Source organism: Lates calcarifer, linkage group LG8 (genome assembly GCF_001640805.2).
Source record: "Lates calcarifer isolate ASB-BC8 linkage group LG8, TLL_Latcal_v3, whole genome shotgun sequence".
Classification (NCBI taxonomy): Eukaryota; Metazoa; Chordata; class Actinopteri; family Centropomidae; genus Lates; species Lates calcarifer.
In genome coordinates, this window is record NC_066840.1 from 3,276,638 (window position 1) to 3,299,606 (window position 22,969).

The following is a 22,969-nucleotide window of genomic DNA, read 5'->3' on the forward strand; positions in this document are numbered from 1 at the left end:
AATAGTAACAGATAATAATAACAGTGTTACATCCAGTTTATATCACAGTTTCCATAATATGAATTTAAAAAAGATGACAGATCTGACACTGGCAAGAAAAACACTGAGATATAATTAGATACACTTTTAAAATGTATTATTAAATTTCATTTTTAAATACAAAGAGAAAAATATCGTTTTTGTAAATTGGCCATCTACCAGATTTTATGCTTACATTCATTTTCAAATCAATGCAGTCAGGAAATTTCATCACACCACAAACATTTAGTAACATTTGGTGAGAATGTGATGACAGAACACGTTCATTACATTGAGTAGGACCTGAGAAAAAAGCTCTTTACTTATTTGTCAGAGGACTGAAGTGTGTTATAGGGGTTTGAGACGGCAGAACTGAAAGACGTTCCACTCAGGTCATGTTTCTCTCCTGTTACTGCAGAGGTTGTTTTAGTTCAAACAGTCCTGTTCCACCTTTGACTACTTTCCCCACCACCAGGCAGGCCGACGGTGACACCAGCTGATCATGTGACCCTGAAAAAGGAGAAACAAAAAAAACAAAGATAAGGGCACCACCGGCTTCAGGGCAATGGGTGAGGACTTGTGACGGGAATCCAGAAAGGCTTCAAACTCCCTGAAACACTGTTATCAACTTTCACAGAATGTATCACGGTTAAAGGAAACTGATTTACTCTGAAGTATGAGTCTTGACTTTCCTCCCCTAAATCTAAAAAATGGAAAGCTGAGTTTAGTAACTGTGAAGACCTTTAGTATTCATGGCCTCTGTGTGGTTTGACGTAAATATACCACTGCAGAAGGTTGACAAGTAGTATAGATTACACACGTTACATTTACAGTCAGCACCTTTGCCAAACAAACCCAGAGGCTATCTAAGATTTGAATAGTGTTGTCACTTGAGCAGTGTCAAGTTTTAGTCATAGCACATCATTCCCAAAGCAGTTAACATCCTCACTCTGAAAAAAGCTTTAACCAATAACTATCTTCCCTACTCTCTACATACAGTGTGACTTCTTATCTCTTCTCACCTTCAGTCAAGACACAAAGAGCTACAAAAATCTAACAGTGTGTAGAAAACCTTGTTATCATTTTTGCATAATTATTGACACCCTATTCTCACCCAGCATGGTAGCCTGTTTGAGGAATTTGTAGCTGGTCTCAAAGGTCATCTGCTGCAGAGGAGAGGAGTTGGACCTGATGGCGTGCCGGTTTAAAGGTTTATATACACCTTCGAAACACATGTAGTCCGCTACCAGAGACAGATGTCTGGGATCCACCTCGATACCTGAAAACAGACTAAATGTGAGTGGTTCTGAAAGCCTCTTTGTCTGCATTTTAATTGTGTGAGTGTGAGTACGTACCATAGACAGCAAATACATCTTTGATCTCTTTCTCTATGACCTTCAGAGCCACTTCAATCCCATAGGTGTTAGCCATGGCGTGCACCTCATTGGAGTACAGCCTGTTGATGTCCAAGATCTGAAGAAAAAAAAAATGCAGTCTCAATGTTGTGATTATCACCAAACAGATCAAAATGTGCAGTTTCGTAATATACTACACAATTTCTTGAGCAATTAACTCTAATCATGATCTCCCTGATTATCTGACAATAAAATCTTACATAGTCAGAACTGATCTACAACTGTCATTTTGGATCTGTGGCATATAAACATCAAAACATCTTCATAGAAGACATAAATACATATATACATATATTTGGAGTATATAAACAATAATCATTCCTTTACTTAATGTGACCTGGACCCAGAACCCAGAAAATGGATTCAATGGTTTAACTAGTCAAAATAAGTCATTCTTTTTGGAGTTGCCATAATTATATATAGTCAATAGTCATATGGCTGATTAATCCATCAAAAGAAAATAATTCTGCAACCAATTAATCAATAATTTCAGTCATTTTCCACATATTTACTGGTTCTAGCTACATGCATGCAAGAGAAAATAAAGACTTTTTAAAATAAAACTTGACTTGACTTATTGATACCTTCTCAGGCCTTTTTTCAGGAAATGAACACATAATTAGAGGCATCTTAAATTAACATTTTAACAAATCAAAATAACTGGACAAATCAGAAATTTGTGTTTTGCCTGTGAATGAATGACATGCAGGTATCTCACTCCAGTAAATGTTAAAAAGCTTTCAAGTCAATTTGTGGCCAAAACACCCTGGAACACACTGAATTTCAGGACACTCCCCTACTCACTTTGACTTTAAGTAGCTACATCATGGTGAATTTCTTCACCATTCTATTTAAAAAAACCTCCAAAATGTCCTCAAGTTTTAGTAACACGTACATCACTGTACTTGAACATTTCGTGCATGTTGATCCCCTCCGTGTTGAGAATCGTCTCTTTTGCTCCGCTCTTTGTTGTGGTTTCACTCAGAAGGCAGCGAGTCAGGCCCCTGGTTTCCATGATGACGGCGTTCTGGGCCAGTGTCGACAGGACCGAGGTCAGGTCGAAGTGCACCTTGCTGACTGGCAAGACCAGGTCAACCTATAAAGAGGGAGACAGCAGGTGGATGAAGGGTGAATGGGAGAATTAAACTAAGGCTGAATTATTTTGAAAAGAAAAAAATGTTTCAAAGTAATGTCAAAAATAACCTCGTGACATTGTGAGCACTTTTTAGACATCAAGGCTTCTTATGTGGAAACAAACCATACTGTATCTTACACAGTCAGTACTTCTATACCATGGCTGCTGAGAGTTCTCAGTTTTGATTGGTTAGCATGTGGCTATTGATATCCTGTATAATGCCTGAGCTAGCTGTTTATTGAGTCACTTTTGTATCAATGAACCAGTATTAAACTCTAGACAAGGACAGCAACAGCTATTCTTTGTCTAACTTCTTATCTGGGGGATAATCATGCACATGCTGTTTTGGAACTACAGCTCCTATAATGCCTTGGGGGATGTAGACAAGAAGTATAATTGTGGCATGGTGTCATTAGTTTACTTTTTTGCAAACTAGCATAGTAAAAACTACACTGAATTATCTACTAGCAGTTCCTGTTTGCAATATGCCTGAGGATACAAAGACATCTATCAGTGTATTACTTTGATACGGAAAAAAACTATTTTAGAAATGTATTCACCATTGAAATGAATAAATGAATAATGAATAAATGAAATCGGAGATAATGACAGTATTGGAAAGTGTTAGATGAACCTACAAATATGTGTGTCATGTCTGTGTGTTCAGATTTGACTGAATTATGACTCAGAAGAAGACTGAAGTCTGAAGCACACTGTGGCAACCAGACTGCGGAGGTGTCGCTCATAGTTAGTAATAATAATAATAGATAAACTGCCCTGTGAGAACCACATATATCTTCAGCAAAATTTCCTTTTATGTGATTTGATTTGATTTGACTATTTTAATACCTTCAGTCCAGCCTTGTGATGTTTATTTCCTGCTATTATCCGTTTGTTGTTTAGCCATGTGTTGCAGTAAGATTAATAGATGGGTTTGAGGTGCACAAACTGCAGTACATTTAAAGCTCAAAAACAGCATCATAAAGTGTTCATAGAAGTAAATGGTTAGCTATTATGAGACTTAACATGATTCACATATTTGCATTAACTGACAGGTAGCCAGTTTACAGGAGAGATAAGGCCTTTCATCTTGTACTTTAGCACAGAGGGATGTGGTACACAAAGAGATTTCATTACTGGTTCAAGAGGTTTCATCTAAATTTGCTTTAGTCTGCTTGGGTAACACAGATGAACTCACCTCACACCAGAGTTCACGCTGGTGGTCATAGCAGTATCTTTCTATCGCTGGGTTGGACTCCAGAACAGAGTTGATCCTCATCTGAGTCAAGCTCTCATCTCCTTCTCCTCCCCCTCTCTTCACTCGTTTCCTCTTGCTTTCCAGTCTCCCTGCTGCAGACTCTGGTGGGGACTCTTCCTGACTGCTCTTCTCCACATTCTCCTCCTCCTCTTCCTCCCCCTGATCTTCTTTATCTTCGGCATCATCCACCCCATCCTCCTCCTCACTCTCATAGTCCACCTGCAGAGGGAAACAAAGATGGCTGTCAACTGTCTTATAATGATACTGCACTGGTGCTGGATGCATCATACTCCCACATATGAACAGTGTAAGATTTATGCTGGTAATTACTGGGCTGTTTTTCCTTATTGTATCTTTAGATGACTATTAAGAGAGAAAAACTTGACAGTGTTCAAAAGCAAGTCTGAAAAGCGGATTGCATGGTAGTCAGACTATTTCGAATACAGTTGCTACAATTAGTCGATTAATCGATTAGTTGATCAAATTCATTTTGTCGGTTGTCATTTTCCAAGCACAACCACCAAACATTTGATGGTTCCAGATTCTTAAATGTGAATTTTGGACAAAACAAGACACTGAGATGCATCACCTTGTGCTCTAGGATATTGTGATGGGTATTTGCACTGTTTTCTGATGTTTTACAAACTACACAACTGATCACTGAACCAAAAGAATAATCAGCAGATAAATTGATATTAAAATGAAGTTAATGCAGCAGAGTGTGGATGAACATAAATATGTTCTTGACCTTGGAACCTTATTAGATTTCTCTTGCCTTCCTCAGTGGATAGAGTTTTCTCACCTGAGCAAACTGACCTAGGTCCATTACAAGTGAGCAAATCTACTGATCAAAACCATGAGATGTGGTTGAAAGCTCTGAAAAAATCTTTAAATTAGACTCTATTTTCATGGTTAAATGCACAGTGTCTACTCTGAGTCAGTGTGATAACGCTATATTTAAAATGCAGTTAGGTTTATACAGGTAAATGATACACAAGTACACAAACAGAAACACATATATATATATATATATATATATATATATGTGTGTGTGTGTGTATGTATACATATGTATGTATTTAAATAACTGCAAAACAACAGCAATCCCTGCAGCTAAAATGCTAATTTGTCCAACTAAGAATGAAAACACTGTAGACTAGATCAGCAGCTAACTGCACCAAAATGACCATAACTTCACCATGTGAGAAGAACTACAGAGGTATAAAGATCTCATTCTTAACAGCTATGCAGTTGTAACACCTCATCCCTCATCTCTCTGCATCTGTTGCAATCTGACGCAGATAAGATGAAAATGTTCAGACAAGTCTAAAACAATGCACTAACTAACCACTGAGCTTTCCAGGAACAGTCAGGGATTTGGCTCCAATCACATGAATCACAAGAATCAACATGAAGTATTTTATCTCTCCTCATACCTCCTCTTCCTGTTTGCCTTTTCTCTTGGCATCTGAAGCGTCGGCGTCTCCTTCGTTTCCCTGGTCATCGACAATCTCTCTCTCCTCTTCTCCTTCCCCATCATCTAACTGATGAATGAACATGAAAAAGATACTTCAGATTTGTTGGTTTTCAAGGAGGAAAAAATCTCTGACAAAAATACCAACACTAACAATGCTCAAGAGAATACTGAATTGAAGACAAGCCAGTTAAAAACAGACCCCTGCTGTGTCAGCCGTTGCATCTCCATCATGGTCTTTATCTCTGGGGGTGGCCTTCCTTGTCTCCACTGCGATTGAGGCCAGCTTGGCGCTGCGCTTCTTAATGGCTTCGAGGAGGAGACGGAAAAACCTGGGAGGACAGAGCGTGAAGGGGAGACGATGAGGTGTTGATATCAGGGTATTCCTTACTGGACTCTGGCTGGGGGACTAAAAAGTGCCTACACACACACACACAAACCTTGTTTCCATGTAGTGGAGGATCTGCTGGGGCGATAGCAGTTTATCATCACAGTAACGCTCATGGGGCAGAAAGTGGAAAGCGACTTTGAATGTCCGCAGCTTTTGGTGTTTTTCAATCCGCAGCGACTCAACGACGTCCACTTTCTGCAGGACCTGTTCAAACACACACATGGGGTTGTGGTGAGTTCTGAAAATTTCTTTCCCATGCGTCCTCCTTTTTGCACATCCTGGTAGGCAACACAAACAGGTTAGAACACGTCCAAACAAACTGTGAGAAATGAGAAAGCAAAAAAGGACACAAAAGGAGGGAAGACAGTGGCAACTGCTGGCATGAGAAAACAAGAACACAACACACCAAATAAGCCACACAATGAAAACGAAAGACAAGGGAGGATGACGGAGGATGAATAGAAAACACAAGAGGAGCTTATCCTTACCTCAGCCAGACACACCCTTGTGAGTTTCTTACGGAGCATCTTGGCCTTCTTCAAGGCTTTCTTGTTGTTCAGTACTGGAACGCTCATCATGGGTGTTTTAATGTTGGAGCCGGCCACCATCAGGATCTCTCTGAGTCTGTGGGACAAAGAGAGACAAAGAGAGATTGAGAAATAGAGGGAAAAGTATGGTAGAGGGGTTGGATGGATGAAGCAGGAGGAAGGTGAAATAAATGAAGGGATAGATAGAGGTGGCAGTGAAGATGTGGTTGTAATAACACATGCTCACATCACTGCTCGTATTCCTCAAACTTTCAAAAGCTGCTGATAAAATTTCTGGTATACACTGCAAGCAGAGACAGACACGCTAGCTGTTGGTTTTAAAAGTTGAAACCAACAAAGTGTATTATCACAAAACCACAAGACTAAGCCCAAAGACAAACCTGTGAGCTCATAAAATCATACTGACAATAATCTGAAACAATCTAGATGGGAGACCAATGCTGTGCACTAGTCAGTGCTCAATCACTAGTCAGTAATAACTCTTTGTATGACTGTGTGGTGTATTACCAAACTTCTGAAAAGCCTGTGCTGGTTAGTATAATGTATGAGCAATTTGCTTTCTTGTGGTTTCACTTTATACTGTAGGACCACAGCTGGGATAAGTCAGCTCTTTCATATCACAACCTTCTGCTGTGTTTGAGTGGGACAGAAATCCTTTTCCATTCCATTCCAGTTATTTATTTGTACGTTATTTTGCAATATGTAATGTATTCTATGTACTGCAACTAAATAAATTCAGTGTCTAAAATAGACTGGTGTGTTTACTTTTAGAGAACTACTAAAATAACATTATGCATCTTTCCAACTCTGCAGTGACTGGGTATACATTTTTTAACACTGTAACATGTCCAAAGCTCAGATTTTGTGTCGAGTAGAACACAGACAAGGTTCATTAAAGGTGAACTCTCCTGCCTTTTTTGTACAGATATATCACCTGCAGCTGCTGAGCACATTTCTCCATTTTTCAAAAGCAGGTAACATATGATATTTATTTGTCATACTATAGCACTTTATCAGTGCTACATTGTATGTTAACTTATGATTGCCTAAAAGGTATATGCTAACTGCTAATGGGTCAGAAAGGTCTGTGTTAGAAGTGGTATTTACATTAACTTCAGTAACTACAGTAAAATTTGAGTTGAGTAAAGGACATGCAGGCTGAACTAAATCTGGGGCACTGGTTGTCAAAGCTCTGTGTATTCCCTGGATAATGTCTGAATATGTATGTAAAAGGTAAGGAGGTGACATTACCGAGGAATTCCCAAAGTGACGTTCATCTCTCCTCTGCCGGCAAAGTGGAAGGTGTTGAGGGTCATCTGGGTGGAGGGCTCGCCTATGGACTGAGCTGCCAGCAGACCCACCGCTTCTCCTGGATCGCACAGTGAACGCTGCCATTTATAGTGCAACAGCTGGCGAAGGCTGAGGACACAGAGAGAGAAGGATGACGCTTGTTTTACTTGACAGCAGGACAGAACAGGTAAAGATCATGTCACAAATAAAGAAAAAAATGGCAGTAACATCCTTTTTGTTATTCAAAAAACAAGCACAATTGCACTGTCGACACCATGAGCCACAGAGAGGAGCCTTTCCCACGAATATAAGTTTACATTTAAAGGGAGTCTGTTTGCTGTGCTGCAGCATGTAGTCAAATCAAATGAGGGCCTGAAGCCTTCTTAATATTCTAATTGGGGAATATGGATCCTTCCATTTATCCCTTGACCTTATTCTCTTGTTAAGGAAGCAAAACACTAAGAAATTTGAATGTGTGTGCATATTTTGCTAATGAATACAAATATGAAGTATTTCCCTATGTTGTTTCAACACTTTCAATTTTCTAGCTTCATGAAATTACACTGCATTTTATAGTATCGACATTTTTTTACCCAATTGAAAACTCTCACGTTCAGTACCTGTGGGCATCTAGTGTGTCTTGACTCGTCCTGCCTGTGTTTTGCAGATATTTCTCTGTGATGTCGTGGAAGTTCTCAGACACTGATCCAAAGCAGACGTCTGGTCTAAACAGGCCCAGCGAGGGCTCAGGGCAGCGGGAGGACTTCCTGCTGTATTTTGATCTGCTAGCTTCATCCAGAGAGTGCCACTGCTGTGTGAGCTGCGGAGGGAGCAGAGTTCAAATGTACTGAGGTTGCGTATGTACTGAGGCTGGAGGAACAGAGTGTGGCACTGAATCAGAAGAATCCTTCACTTTGTTGTGTGTAAATACCTGCAGTACGGCAGCACTTCTGCCGCAGACCGCAGACCCTGGCTCTGTGGTCTGCTCAGTCTGTTTTAGTTTGGCCGACTTCTTCTGAGAAAACAACAGGAACGCACCTGACATAGATTAAAACACACATACATAAACATTACATATATTCCCAAAAGCAATGTTAACATGTGTCATGAACATTTCACTGTGCATTCCATGAATTCTCCTGATCCAAGGATCCACTAATGCAGCCACGATGAGTCCCAAGTGATGATAAATCTGATGATAAAGTCACAGAGGTCTAAGCACTGAAGATGTGACATTATTTTACTGCCTAGTTGTCATGTACCTCTCCGTGGACATGCCAACTCTCTCTTTGCCTTCCAGCGCTGGATGGCTGCAAAGTGTTGACTGGCAGTCTGAGGGTCCAAACGTGCCAGAATCTTGTCAAGGCCCTGGGATCTGTGGATGACCTAAAAGAAAGAGGGAATATATGGTTGGTTCTGTTCAGCGTATTGTTCTACCTGTTTGTGGGCTGTGAGCTGTTTAAGTTAGCTATTTTTGTGGGCTGTGGTAATCAGTAAAGTCAGTGGTGTGTGGTGCGCACAGGTGAAGTGTGTGGGTGCAAATATGTTGTGTGTAATGTGTAAAACAAAACATACAGCCAGGACTTATGTAACCTAGAACAGACTGGGCACCACAAGTGTTCACATAACGGGTTAGTACCAGATCAAACAGATCTTTTGCAGTTATAAAGTGATATGTGCTTTTCTGAGTAGGAAGGTGCAGTAAAATGTGAAACATTCAGCTGAGCAAATTTTAAAACAATAACTTGTAACAAGATGTGTAATGTAAAAGTTCACTATTTTGGGGAAACACCTCTAATGCAGTCTAACCATCTTGGTTGCTAACCCATACACAAACCAAAATGTATAGAAGACTAATTGTAGATTTAGAGGAAGTTACTTGCTCTAACTATTTGAAAATGCATCAAACATCCTTTTTTTAAATTTTTTTTTCTCCTTAGAGAGAACTAAGATAGCCATTTCCCCAAAAGAGACATGAGGGTGGTATCAGTCTTTTCACCTAGTTAGCATGTTTTCCATAAGTCTTCATTTAAAGAGAATTTACTTGAGGGGAAACTACTGAGATTATTTACCAGTTATAAAGCAAATATTTCAGTTCGTCAGCTTGGTAACTGTCCTAGCTACTGCAGTGCAATACTAGCTCAGCTCATGCCACATAATGTCTGTGTGTAGTACATATTTATCCCCAGCAGCCACGTTGGAGCACAGTGGGGCCCATGAACTACACCTTCAGTGTGGCAGCCATTTTGGCCAGTGGCATCCACTGTGGAGGAAGCACTGAATTTGACAAGGCTGCATTCTTTTTCATTTTAATTTACTGTCGGCTGTGGATCAGATCTGTGTCAGAGGCTGTTGCTGTCATGATATTAGCTGTGGTTTAGGATTCAGATTAGGTTTAAAACTTGCAAACCAATTGCCACATGTTCTTTTTGAGCATATTACTTTTTTCACCACAAGCCGTGGTTGAAACTGCACCTGTGGTTCAGCCAAAACCCAATTTAGTGTTAAGTGTAAATCGACCTAATAACAACTAAAGTTCACTGAATCTGAGAGTTAACATGAACAAACAAAGGCATATTTCCACTGCTGGTTTTCATTTGTTTGTAAAATGTGTAATTATATTCAAAAGGTGTCACGTCTGCCCGGTTACAGGTTACCACTGTCTGACAATCTGCAGAAGTCAAGTCACAGTGACGAACACAACCTGAGGACATCATCCACATCCAGCATCCACAAATCTGCTTGGAAATCATAGAAAAAGAGATGCTCCTTACTTATAACTCCGAAACTCCACCATTGTCTTTAAGTTTTATTTAGTATCATACTGGTCTGGATCTCCATGGATGTACTGCAAACAGCAACTGCAAAAAGCTAATTCAATTTTGATAGCTCCAATGTCAGCAAATACGGACTAAATTATAGAAACTCTAGCTCCAAAAATAAATAGTAAAAAAGAGGGTCAAGACTTGAGCAGTTGCCTTAAGTGTTCTGGAAAAGGAGAGGACTTTGAAAACCACTTCTATAGATAATAATGTCGCCTGCAGCTGTGTTTACAGCCTCTCTTCCACTTTCAGTTTAACTGAACCTGAAAAGAGCTAAAACAGTTCTAAGAATTAATTAATATGGTGCACTTGTCAAGGTGTTCTCAAAAAAGAATGAAAATCATGGCCACAACTTCACAACAACACTGTGTTTGTGTTTTACTCAGTGCTACCTCGTAGTTGTCCTCTATGAAGGGGAACTGTCTCGGCTGCAGGAACTGAGTCTTGGAGATATCCAGCCCATCCTCGCCATACAGGAACTGGACCACAGATCCGTCGCTGTCCCTCACTGTTAGATCATACTGCACTACCAAACCCTCCAGATGCTTTATGACACACCTGCAGAGAAGAGGGTGCGAGGGAGGATAGAAAAGAAAGAGAAACAAGATGACGGATGTTTGAGGTTTTGTTTTGCTTTGGGTCACATCAGATATAATTTCCCACTACGAGCTACATGAACTATTGCACATTTGCAAAAGCAGCGAGGGAGCAGTGTTTCCCTTCCAAAGATGGTGAAATTCATCCTTAAATTCTCAGTGTGTTTGAGTTAAAACTAATAATTCTTCCGGGGCTGTATCATGCTGTCACTTCAAAGAGAACTCTGAGGTTGGTTTTTAAACTGGAACATCAGTCAGACAAGTGCCCAGAGCAAGCCAACACCTCAAAATAACTGCTGAACAGCAGCTGACTGTTAGCATGTCACTGAAATGATTTGAATAATTTTTTTCCCCTCTGCCTGAGAAGCTAAGCACGCATCTCCATTTCCCTCTCAGCCCTCATGCAAACACGCCTGTTAAATCAAAAATATTTCATGCGTTTCTGTATCTAAGATGCAAATCCGTTTGAAAGAGCTTCTGATAGAGACAGGAAAAAAAATAATCACACTAAATGTGACTTTAATGTCTCTGTGACCATGTTTTAAGATGACTGCAGCCTTTTCTGGTCTATGAAGCAGTGAAGTTTACATTACCTGCAGGTATCCTGATCTGGAGGTTTTCACAGCTGTGTCGACCAGTCCCTCTCTGCCAGCCATACAGTGGAAGAAAAACTCCTGAACGTGATCAGATTACACACAGAGGAAAACGCATCATTAAGTAACAAGAGTCTTCATAAATGTCTGAGCAGTGGTGCAGGAGCTACAGAGGTCTACTGTGTTTTTGGCATCACAGTCCTCAACAGGAGATAGAGTATAAAATGAGTCCTCTCCACAACAAATAAACACTCCTCGTGTACCTGTGGTTTGATGCCTGTGAGGAACCTTCCAGAGACGAAGCCTCCAGCACCGGGTGCAGGGTCGTATGGCTGGAAACACGGCAAGAATTTCCAGAGGGCATCAGTGGAGGCCTGCGGCCCTCCAACTCGATCTGACCTAGTAGACACGAAATCTGAAACACACACACGCACAGATCAGGTCAGGATATTTGTGGATTAAGAGTCTTAAGAGAATGAAATATGAGAAAATAGTTAAGGTAAGTTTAAAAAGGGGGTATTACCTGCATGGTGTTTACAGTAGATCCTTTGGCTCCCGACTGGACCATCAGTTGAAGGTTGTTGTCTGGGAAAGAGGTATGTAGTCCGATTGGCATACACACCTGGGGACACACAAACCTGCATTTTCATCATCTGTCCAACCACATGCACCACTAATATGTAAAGATGTATGAACACCTGCCATCTACAGACCTGCTGTTCTACATCCTGTATGTGGCCATAACATATATGTCATGGCCACATACAGGATGTAGATGGAAGCAACTGACAGTAACTGCAAGCCTTTTTCAACCAGGAAGTTGCTATACTAGGACCTATAGAGGCCTTTGTCTCATGTTTCCTCCAGAACCACAAACCTTGAATTACCAAACCTTTGGAAAGTGCTCCACACAGAGCAGGGACATTTTTATTCTGATCTTAGAGCTAACCAACAAGAAGTAAATTAAACACAGGCAAAGATCTTGGTTTCCTGTAACCGTTCCTGTGGTGGAAACAGTCTGTGTTTCAATTCCATTTCACTCTGCTGGTATTGGGTGTTCTAACACAAGTAAGAGTAGAGGAAGCAGATCAGTCACTTGTGCTGACTGTCTGCAGTTGCAGTAGTGTTGGTACTAGTAGCAGTAGTAGTGACAGGATACCTTGTTGATATCATTGTTCACTTGGTTGGCCACTTCTTTGAACTTGTGGTCGGCCATGCTGAAGTCTCTTTGGTCTGGGTTGAGGTGAGCGTCCTGCCAGCGGCTCTGAGCCTCAGCTTGATCCATGTTGGAGGGCAGGTTGAAGGCTGCCTGGAGGGCCTGAAAAACACAAAGGACAAGAACAAGTCTGATTTTTCACTAGAAAAACGCACTTCCACCCCTTTCTGCTAAAAGTATTTCATTTAAGGTTAAACCACCATCTGTGGAGTCTGAAACAATTTTGCCTCCAAGACAATGGACCTCATACAAGAACCACTTGTACATAATTATGTGAAATACTGTGGAAATGGAGTTGAAATATATCAAAATCAACTAAAATAAAATATATAAGCATAACAAATTTAATGCAAAAAAAATATTCTATTCACCATATAATCATCATCATGGCTTACCAATTTATCTTTTCAAAGGCTATTTTTCCCTGACAGTGTAACATTGCCTTTCATAAGCTATAATATTATCTTGTCCAATATCTCTGCAGCTCAGGTCACATGCCCTAATTTAACCTAACTTCCCGTCACACCATTCTGTCTTTATTTTTATCATAGTGCAGCTCTGCTCTGTTGAAATGTAACTGGCAGCTGTAGCTTACTATTTATATTTTCTTATTGTGTTGGAACATTTGTATTAGCACATTATTCACATTTAAAGTTCAGTTTCCTGGACAGGCTATAGCTAATAAAGTTAAGACACCAACTATCAGTCAAAGCAGCACAATAGTGCTCAGCTAACGCTCAGCTAATGTCTGTGTGTAGTACATATTTATCCCCAGTGGCCACGTTGAAGCACCGTGGGGCCCATGAACTACACCTTCGCTGTGGCAGCCATTTTGGCCAGTGGCATCCACTGTGGAGGAAGCACTGAATTTGACAAGGCTGCATTTACTGTGGACTGGTCCACTTTATTTGTTTCATCAACACAAACACTGCGCATGCTGAAACTCACTTTGGTGCCAAGCTTCAGTGATTCTTGAATGATTTTTTTCCTCTGCTTATTGGCTCCTGGTTTCACCAGGATATCCTCCACACCTAGACCAAAACACAAGACTTGAATATGATTCTCAGCTGTTATCCTCACTGCATTACACACAATAAGTGACAAATGCTGATTGTACTGTCTGTAATATTTCAGTGGCAGAAACGTAACAAATAGCTTGGTGTGTGTTTTATTCACTGTATCTGGGTTCTTACCCAGAGTGAAGCCTCTGTACAGCTGCAGGTAGGCAGTGAAGAGTCGAGCCAGACAGCTGAGCAGTTTGCCGCTGGTCTCCCCTCCGTACAGCTCATAGCAGCAGTGGACCAGACCATAGGCTGAGGAGCCATAGTGAGCTTTGTCCAGAACCCCCACCAACAGCTCGCCCTGACGAATCACCACCTGAGAAGCAAAGAGAAAGGGAACAAAGAGACCTAAATAACTTCAAACATTCAAATAAATATTGTCTCTCTTTGGACTTTAGCCTAAATATGAATAGTTACACAATTTGCTGTCTATGCTTGTTTCAAACATCATATGAGTCATTTCAACATTCTGCTGGAGTCAAGTTTTAATATGCCAAACAAAAGCAAAACACGTTTGTATCAGGCTGGATCAATGCTGATATGTTGATTTGGATTGGAGCGTGAAATCTCTGTATACCTGTGAGTCACACATGCTTTCAGGTTTGTACCCCGGAGCAGCACGTGGTGGGACCTGTATCCATGCTTTGCTGGGAATTTTTGATTTGCCAACCAGGTTGAGAGGCACAGCTTTCTGTGGGATTACATTCAGCAGGAGCGTAGACACCACCTGCAAGAAAACACCAAAATAATTAGTAAACATAAGCAAGCTGAGCTTGCAGGGGCATTAAAGTCAAAAAGTGCTTTATCAACAGTCATGTTTTGTCCTGTATAAAGCAAAAGACACTAACTGAACATAGTGAAACTCTTCATCAGCTTGCACTGTCATAAAGCACCTCCAGAGCATCTCCTGAGACACAGACTAAAACGTCACAAGTGTGTTTACCTGCTTTCCTGTCCATAGTTGCTGTGGTCTGAGTATGGCCGGCGGCAGCAGTCTGACTCTGCCTGGTCTGTCAGTAAGTCCTCTGTACACCAACTCAGTGTACTGGTCTCGGGTGAAGAAACAGCCTCGTATCGTCATTCTCGTTCCTGACACCATGTGGTCCTGGATCAGACCTGCTAAAGGTTTACCATCCTAAAGAAAGAGAAAGAGAGAGAAACTATGTGAGTGCTGGGAGCATATGTGGAAGAACATATAAGCGACAAAACAAAAAGATGACTTGCCAGTGTGAAGTTGGCTAGTATTCAACAATATAGAGTACCTGTACTTATCATTTCTGAGCACCTGTGTACTGCTCTGTGTGTGCACTGTCACTTACTGGTGAATGTGAACTCCTCTAACCATCCTAGAACTGAATATATATATATATATGTGCCTTTATATGTACAGTATCAATGTGACAACAAATCTAACAAAATCTCACACATCAAACATCCTGTTTTGCATATGGCTTTATGTGGGTGCCATAAAGCACTGTGGTTAAAAGAAAGAGTGTCAGACAAACTCTCCCTTATAACTGAGCATTATGTGAACTATGCAGCGTATATTTATTGACACTGTACCTATAGGCCCACTCGTTTTTCGTATCATTTCAGTGTACAGTTGCTGGTTTAGTGGCAAGGCTCATTTTCTTATTCAAATTCAAGCACTGGGGCAACCGATAAACAGGCTGCTGTAGTGAGAGATAACCTGATATGGAAAATTTGTATCTCAATATAGATGACTCTGTTGTTCAGTCTCTGCTGTGGCCGTTTACTCCTTGTTACTCTACAGTACAACATGTAAAGAGTGTCCTGATAGGAGTAAGGGAAGTCAGAAACTATAAATCCCTTATAGTGAATGCATCTACCCTGTTAATGTGAGCTTCAGTATGAAGTGATGCTGTGGCTCAGTTGTGGTGATTCATATAGAATATATGAATAGAGTGGAGGACTGCTAAGTTAGTTGAATAATGTACTGAACGAAACCCGGGCCTGATACAAGAACCACTTTTACTGTATAATGCAAATGAATGTGGACATGGAGATTAAATAGCATATCAAAATCAACTAAACATATAACCAAAACAAACTTCAAAAATTCTATTCTGTTCACCATATCATCATCATCAGCTTCCCAACTTACTAAAAGGCTTTTTAGACTGGATGATTTTATTAACATGTTTAGGTACATCTTCTGTTACCATTGACAGTGTAACATTGCCTTTCATAAGCTATAATATTTATATTAATAATAATCTAATATTATCATAGTGCAGCTCTGCTCTGTTGAAATGTAACTGGCAGCTGTAGCCTACTATTTATATTTTCTTATTGTGTTGGAACATTTGTATTAGCACATTATTCACATTTAAAGTTCAGTTTCCTGGACAGGCTATAGCTAATAAAGTTAAGACACCAACTATCAGTCAAAGCAGCACAATAGTGCTCAGCTAACGCTCAGCTAATGTCTGTGTGTAGTACATATTTATCCCCAGTGGCCACGTTGAAGCACCGTGGGGCCCATGAACTACACCTTCACTGTGGCAGCCATTTTGGCCAGTGGCATCCACTGTGGAGGAAGCACTGAATTTGACAAGGCTGCCAACTTTCTAAAGAGTCTTTTATTCATTTACTGTACATCTTAGTCCATATTAGACATTTGATAGGGCTCTAGGTTCTACTCACTGGATTTATCCAGATGACTATGTGACACAGGCCTCAAGGCCAATAAGAACAGACAGACTGATCATATGCAGTGTTAGCTAGATACTCACTCAACACTCACTGATATAATGTGTCTATGATCAGCCCTCTTTATAAACATAATCAGATAACTGCAGCTAGAGTTGAGAACTGTGGCAAACAGTGTAATGTGACAGTCCAGCATGTACAGTGTGTATATACCCACCTTGGGGACAAGGTACTGCTGGTCAGTGCTGACTAACGTGTAGGCCTCTGCTCTGCCCAGCTCACTCTGAGGGAAGTGAGCGTTCATCTCGTCTCCATCAAAGTCAGCATTGTACGCCTTGCAGTTAGCATAGTGGAGCCTTAATACCTGTAACATCAAGTTGACATAAGGTAAAAAATTGTCATATATCCAAGAAACCTAGCAATGGAGCAGCATCCTGCAGCTGATGAAGACCAGCAAACAGATTTATTTCAAACACAACCCTGTTTCTATAATAAATCACAATAAAACTAATTATCCTGGATTGATTAGATCTTGCCTTCTCTCCTGGTAGGATGCGGGCACAGTGGGCTTGTATGGAAGGTCTGTGCAGAGTAGGTTGTCTGTTGAGTAACAAAACATCTCCGTTCTTTATATGACGATTCACCTGGAGGCACAGAAAACAAGAGGAGTGAAGAGTTGTCCCACTGACAGTAACACGATAACTTACACTGCAGGGTGCACATGAGTATTTAACTCACTATCTTTACTGGCATCTTATGTGGACCAGGACAGGGCGTCAGCAGTTGCTTGGCCACCGCTTCTCTCTGTGCAAGGTTGCTAGCTGATAGGATGGTTCTCCTGCCGTCCTCATTAATCACCATTGAGGCACCGGGGTGGACGTTAGGCCCGTTAAGGACGGCCTGACGAAGCTCCTTCACGTTCCATGGAGTGACAGGCTGAGGGTATGTGAGCTTAGTGGCAAATACCTGCACAAAAATACAAAAGAGATCGACAGTGTTTAATTCTACAACAAACCTTGAGCTCTGGTGATCAATCTTGATGATCCCCTTCCACAAGAATATTAGCTGATCTTTCTTAGTTAATCAGAGGCAGATGTACCATGGGTATTCCTATCTCGTTGGTCCCGATGTACATGTCTGGACAGATGACAGATCGTGCAGCGTAGTCCACTCGTTTGCCCATCATATGTTTCCGGAACAATCCCTCCTTCTTCTCCAAGATCTGGCAGAGGAGAGGAAACAATCAGATAACTGGAATTTCTTCATCAGTCAACAAAAAGGAAATATTATACTGTTAAATGCTGATTGGCTACACTATGCCATTGTAGCATATGCCTCTTGCATATTACTTGCATGTTGTTAAATACATAATTTAAGCTTTTAACTGTTGTATGTAGAGCAAAATCTTTTTCTTTCACCTTTATTTGATAGTTGTAAGGTGTAAATATTTATGCTTTTTTCATATTTTTAAAGTTATTTTATATCTCATATTTGATACCAGGCCACATAGTATCCAAGGTGATGATGCAGCTATGAAGCCCATCGCCAGGGTAACAAGTCAGACTGGGCTTGTATCTCTCAGATCAGCGTTTGACTGTTACATCAATCTGAGAATATCCACGTGTGGCCTATCTGAGAGAGACAGTGACTATACTGACATCTAGAGGGATTATCTATCAGTACTAATCCATCTGTATCAGTAGTGTCTTTGTGTAGTTTGTGACAGAAAAGGTCATTGATCCTGGTGAGACTTGTTGGCCATACAACTTGTTACTAAGTGTGGCTACAGTTCATTCATTAGTATTATGAGTTTCTGTTGATTATGATTTTTAGTATATTTTTAGTATAGTTTTCCTGAGTCCAGGCTTGTATCCAGATCTCACAGTGCTTATATGCAATAAACATGACTGGATCTGTGTCTCTCCATAAGAGTCAACTGTTAGCCACCATCTCCAACACAATGCACAGACTGGAAACTGTCATCAGTTGAGCATCATAAAAGATTTAACAGGGGTACTGTAAACTGTAACAGATCTGTACCCTACCATGACTGTTACACTATGTTGTCATTTATTCTACCATGTTCTAGAGCCTTATGGATCACTGTGGTGATTCGTTGAAGCAACGGGTAAGAGGCAGCTGGAAAAACGTGGTCTAACCCAGACAGAATGTGTTATGTTACACTGTGCTGTTGTGTGTTACCCACAATATTTGTGTATGATGTGATACCTGTCTGATTCCAGGGTATTTCTCTGTCATCATTTTGTCCATGTCACTGTCAAAGACAATGTTGACATGGGTCTGTAGTCGAATCCAGATGTTGTAGAGTTTGTCTGTTAATGTCTGTCCAGGGATCCCCGACAGAAACGTCTGGTCTGTCTGGTCTGTCTGTTCAGGGGTCTGCTCAGTAGTCTGAAGAAGATGAGGAGAGGAAATGTTCTGTTCACCATCACCATGTGGCCACAATAATAAGATGCTTTAACTGGATCTGTGCAGCTATGCTAACATGGATTACAGTTCATCACAGGCATACACTATCTCACCTCTTCTTCCTGAGGGGTTTTCTCCCCAGCTATGAGAGCCAGCAGTTTCCTTATGATTCCACAGTCCTTCATGACAGCCTGCATGTTGACTGTCTGACCGTTAGTGAACATCTGGTCACCAAGTCGATTGATTGGACGATACCTGACAGGTAGAAGAGGATGAGGTGTGAGGGTAAGAGAAGGCAACACCTCGGTTAACATCATAGTATCAGGATAGATTTGGTCTTTAGCTCCAATCATCACACAAAATAAATACTACTTACATAACAACATGAATCATGTTGCATGTGTGTGTATCCCTCCCAGCAATCACTCATTTGTTTTGCTCTCAGTTTCCAAAAAAGTTCTAGTTGAAGCTGTAAGTATTGTATGGACTTCATATTCATTTTAAATACTGTACCTGCAGGGTGGGACCACCAGCAGCTCCAGGAAGAAGAGGTCAGGATAGAAACCTCTCTCTCCATCCTTTGATGCCGTGTCCTCCTCCAGCCCAGAGAACAGACACTTAAGGAAGAAACCTGGAAAGTTTTTGATATTTTGGAAACTCTTCCTTCTCAACACCAAAAATGGAGGAGCTTTTAGCTGTTTTTGTAACTCTATTCTGAATCCACAAAATGGTCAGAGAAACAAAAAGGACGTTGTGATTATTATGTATATAGCACTTTTAATTATGGTTTAAAACACACACACAGAAACTTTAAGTAAATCAATAATAACAAACAGACAAAAAAAGCCTGAAAAGTATGTCACACATCAGTACAAAATCTTTATTATCCCATCTTTAGACATTTACTACCTACAATTCAGTTTGTCTATACCTTTAAAATGTTACTGTTTATTCATGCTCTCTGATGAGACCACACTTGTTCATCAATGTTCATCTTTAAATGTTTAAAGACTGGCACCCACAAAGGCTCCAATAATTACCAGTTTTATTCACAGGGTGGAGGACTGTGTTCTGTTGACCTACCTTCTTTCTCCCACAGTTTGCTGGTGTGTTCTCTGGCAGTACTAGCGGTCAGGTAGACCCTCTTTCCAGCAATCAGATCTAATGCAAGGACACATGAACCAAAGCTAGGTCAGAGCGATTTACTGTGTGTACATATGTACAGGCAGAGGTTAGCCTGGATATAAAATAGGTACCAAGGTGGTGAAGAGTTACTAGTTACACATCACCTCCAAAAAAGCAAAGACAGAAACTGGCTCTTTCCCACAAATGACTCAATCACTCAGCAGTTAACCATGTGTTCAAAATAAATATACTCAAATTAAAATGAATTACTCACCATCAGTACTGTCACTGGTCTGTGCTCCTGATGGCATTGTGACAATCAGCTTGCTGTTGTGCTCGCGACGCACTGTAAACCTGCCGCTCCTACACAGACAAAAAAAACAAAAACAAATACGATTACACCAAGAAGTGGACCATTAGGAATTTGACCATTAAAAATATCTATGCAAAGCAATACCACACACAATCACTATGCCAGCTAACTTTTTAGTCCTTTGTTCTAATTCTTAGGTGAAGAATTACTCTTATCACCATGGTTGATTCCATATATGTATGTATGTATGTATATATACAGTATATGTATGAAAGTACTGTATGAGTGGCTACATAAGACAAATCATAAGATGATGGAGGTGGAGGGCTAAGGTTTGCTACATAGAGTATTTCAGACCAAAATTAAATGAGAATTAAGCTCATTGCTTCGTCATTTTCATCGTGTTACCTGCACCACGGACATTTCCTAGTTTTCATGTGGATCCTCCAGAAGTCATTTATCAGACTGCTCTTCTTTTCAACAAGGTGTTTGATCTGAAAAACACACACACAAACTAAATTAAACAAGGTCTGGCTAAAAACTGTGTATATCACAGCATGGCTTTTAAATCATAATAAACAGTCTATGTGTGTGTGTGTGTGTTTATTTGAGGGTCAGTGTGACTGCATATCTTTGTACTCGTGTATAAGTGTGTACTCACTGGTTTGATGTTCTCTGAACCTTCAGTGTCCTCTTCAATTACTGTGTCTGTAAACTCCTTCAGCACCTGCTCAATCTCATCTCCAGTGGCTTTGGGATTCTCCTCCAAGTACTGACCCACACATTTCACACACATCCATAAATAAATGCTATATATAATTACACAACACCACTAAGCTACACTAAGCTAGGTAGAGCAACCTACTGCCAACCTATCAGGTGATAATTACTTATAGAATCACTATAAGTAGATGCTATGCACCACCCACAGTAAGAACATCACAATTCTCTCCTCCAGATTAAGCAATAAGTATTACAATGATAAACAATAGTTGCTTTATTTTTGGATACAGTGTCTGTAAAATCCTGCCAAAATGAGTTTCCACAACAAGCATAAACACACCTGGTTGAGAACTTGCTCTGTTTGGTAGACCTGTTGCATGGCTCCATGGTCCAGTAATTTCAGCTGGTTTAGCAGCAGGTGGATGGCAGCTCGGGGACACGTTAACATGTGGCACGCCAAACAGGAACCACGAATCAACAGGTAGAGTTTCTAATGGAGGAGAGTGACAGAAAAGGAAAAAAATATTGGTAAATATTTCTAAAAGCAGGTATACTAGAGCACACCCAATAACAGTCAATTGTAAACATGCGGGCATCGCATGTGTATGATGTATGCGTGTGTAGTGCATTTGTTGACATGCTTACATCAAAGAACAGTGGGTTGTATACTGGTAGAGGTAGCTCCACGTGTCCCAAGTGTCCTGGACACTGGTTGAAGTCCTGACAGCAGGTTGAACACACCTGGAGAAAATAAATAACAGACAGTGACAAGAAGCAAAAAGATTTAATTTCAACTTAAACTTCACACACACAGAATAGTAAACCACAGAGGAACAAACACTCGTCAGGAACAGGCTGATCTGTTGCGTGTTACAGATGTGTCATTACTGTACTGTACAACACACAGACTATATGAAATATGATTTCAGTAGAGATGTACCTCTTTGTTGTCTGCTGGTCCCAGGGCCAGATCATACAGGCTGTTTGGGGCCACATTCCCAACTGCATCCAGGAACCTGGAGTTAGTGATCACTTTCACACTCAACTTCCTGGACAGGAGATAAGACGAAAGCATTATTTTATCAACAGCTTTCCTACAGTTATACTGGATTATGAGCAGCTCTTTGATTAATTTGCCACAACATAGAGAAACTGGCAGCTGTTCTTATAACTGTGTGTTCAGGATTTAGCCTGTTTAGTGTCGTTTGACGGGTCCCTAGAGGGTCAATCCAGGGACCTCAGACAAGTTAATCCCAATTCTTATGAGCTCTCAATAGGAATAAATATGACACCATAAAGTTGATTTCTACTTTTAGCTAAACGACATTCCCAATTTTCTAGCATCCGCCATATGAAACAGCTGTTAAGAACATTTGCACAGCAACTACTGGATAAAATATGAGTGCAGTTGTTCTGAGGATCACCAGAACAGGACGTTATAGCATGCCACCACGAGTAGGCATGTTGTTTTGAACTCATGTTTAGCATTAAAGCAAAAGCTAACTCACCTTATCTCTTCAGCGGAGTACATGCCAAAGGACATGCCCTCCAAACGCCGCCATGGCACTTCTTTTCCAAACATCATTTTGAGGAATTATCCTGACTTTAGAAGTTTACTGATATAAATTCATGGCGTGAAGTTAAACAACACGCGACGTAGAGTTGCTCCTGTTTCACACGTGGGGCCGTCAGAGGTCAGACCAAACCTCGGCTCAAAGGGGAGACGCAAATACAGATGACTAGGATTTTCTCCGTAGTCTGTGAATATTAATCGTAAAAATATCATATATAATGAAAATATTTTGGGTTTGCCAAGCCTAAAGTGTGTGACAATCACACACCTCCTTCAAAAGACAATTTGTTATTATTTTCGCCCCCCCTTTACTTG

The 22,969-nt window shown here is 40.6% G+C and overlaps 1 protein-coding gene and 3 non-coding genes across 4 annotated transcripts; all 4 read right to left on the reverse strand.

Moving 5' to 3' along the window:
- Positions 1–119: 119 nt before the first annotated feature.
- LOC108879112 (DNA-directed RNA polymerase I subunit RPA1) lies at positions 120–22,791 on the reverse strand. The gene is given in 38 exon segments (XM_051072148.1): positions 120–528; positions 1,133–1,297; positions 1,374–1,491; positions 2,329–2,529; positions 3,767–4,045; positions 5,263–5,370; positions 5,503–5,632; positions 5,741–5,895; positions 6,180–6,315; positions 7,491–7,658; positions 8,150–8,349; positions 8,461–8,567; positions 8,792–8,915; positions 10,744–10,909; positions 11,536–11,621; positions 11,804–11,892; positions 11,895–11,955; positions 12,064–12,162; positions 12,700–12,858; positions 13,705–13,787; positions 13,950–14,133; positions 14,395–14,544; positions 14,761–14,952; positions 16,708–16,854; positions 17,027–17,134; positions 17,229–17,456; positions 17,590–17,712; positions 18,720–18,902; positions 19,034–19,175; positions 19,434–19,551; positions 20,004–20,081; positions 20,320–20,408; positions 20,767–20,852; positions 21,020–21,130; positions 21,422–21,571; positions 21,727–21,822; positions 22,022–22,130; positions 22,590–22,791. Coding segments are annotated over 38 exon segments (5,106 nt in total). The 5' UTR covers positions 22,667–22,791; the 3' UTR covers positions 120–427.
- On the reverse strand, positions 9,690–9,826 carry LOC127142751 (small nucleolar RNA SNORA5). The gene has a single exon (XR_007813782.1). It is a non-coding gene; the product is annotated as a small nucleolar RNA SNORA5 (small nucleolar RNA).
- On the reverse strand, positions 13,503–13,639 carry LOC127142750 (small nucleolar RNA SNORA5). The gene has a single exon (XR_007813781.1). It is a non-coding gene; the product is annotated as a small nucleolar RNA SNORA5 (small nucleolar RNA).
- Positions 16,266–16,402, reverse strand: LOC127142752 (small nucleolar RNA SNORA5). The gene has a single exon (XR_007813783.1). It is a non-coding gene; the product is annotated as a small nucleolar RNA SNORA5 (small nucleolar RNA).
- Positions 22,792–22,969: the final 178 nt, after the last annotated feature.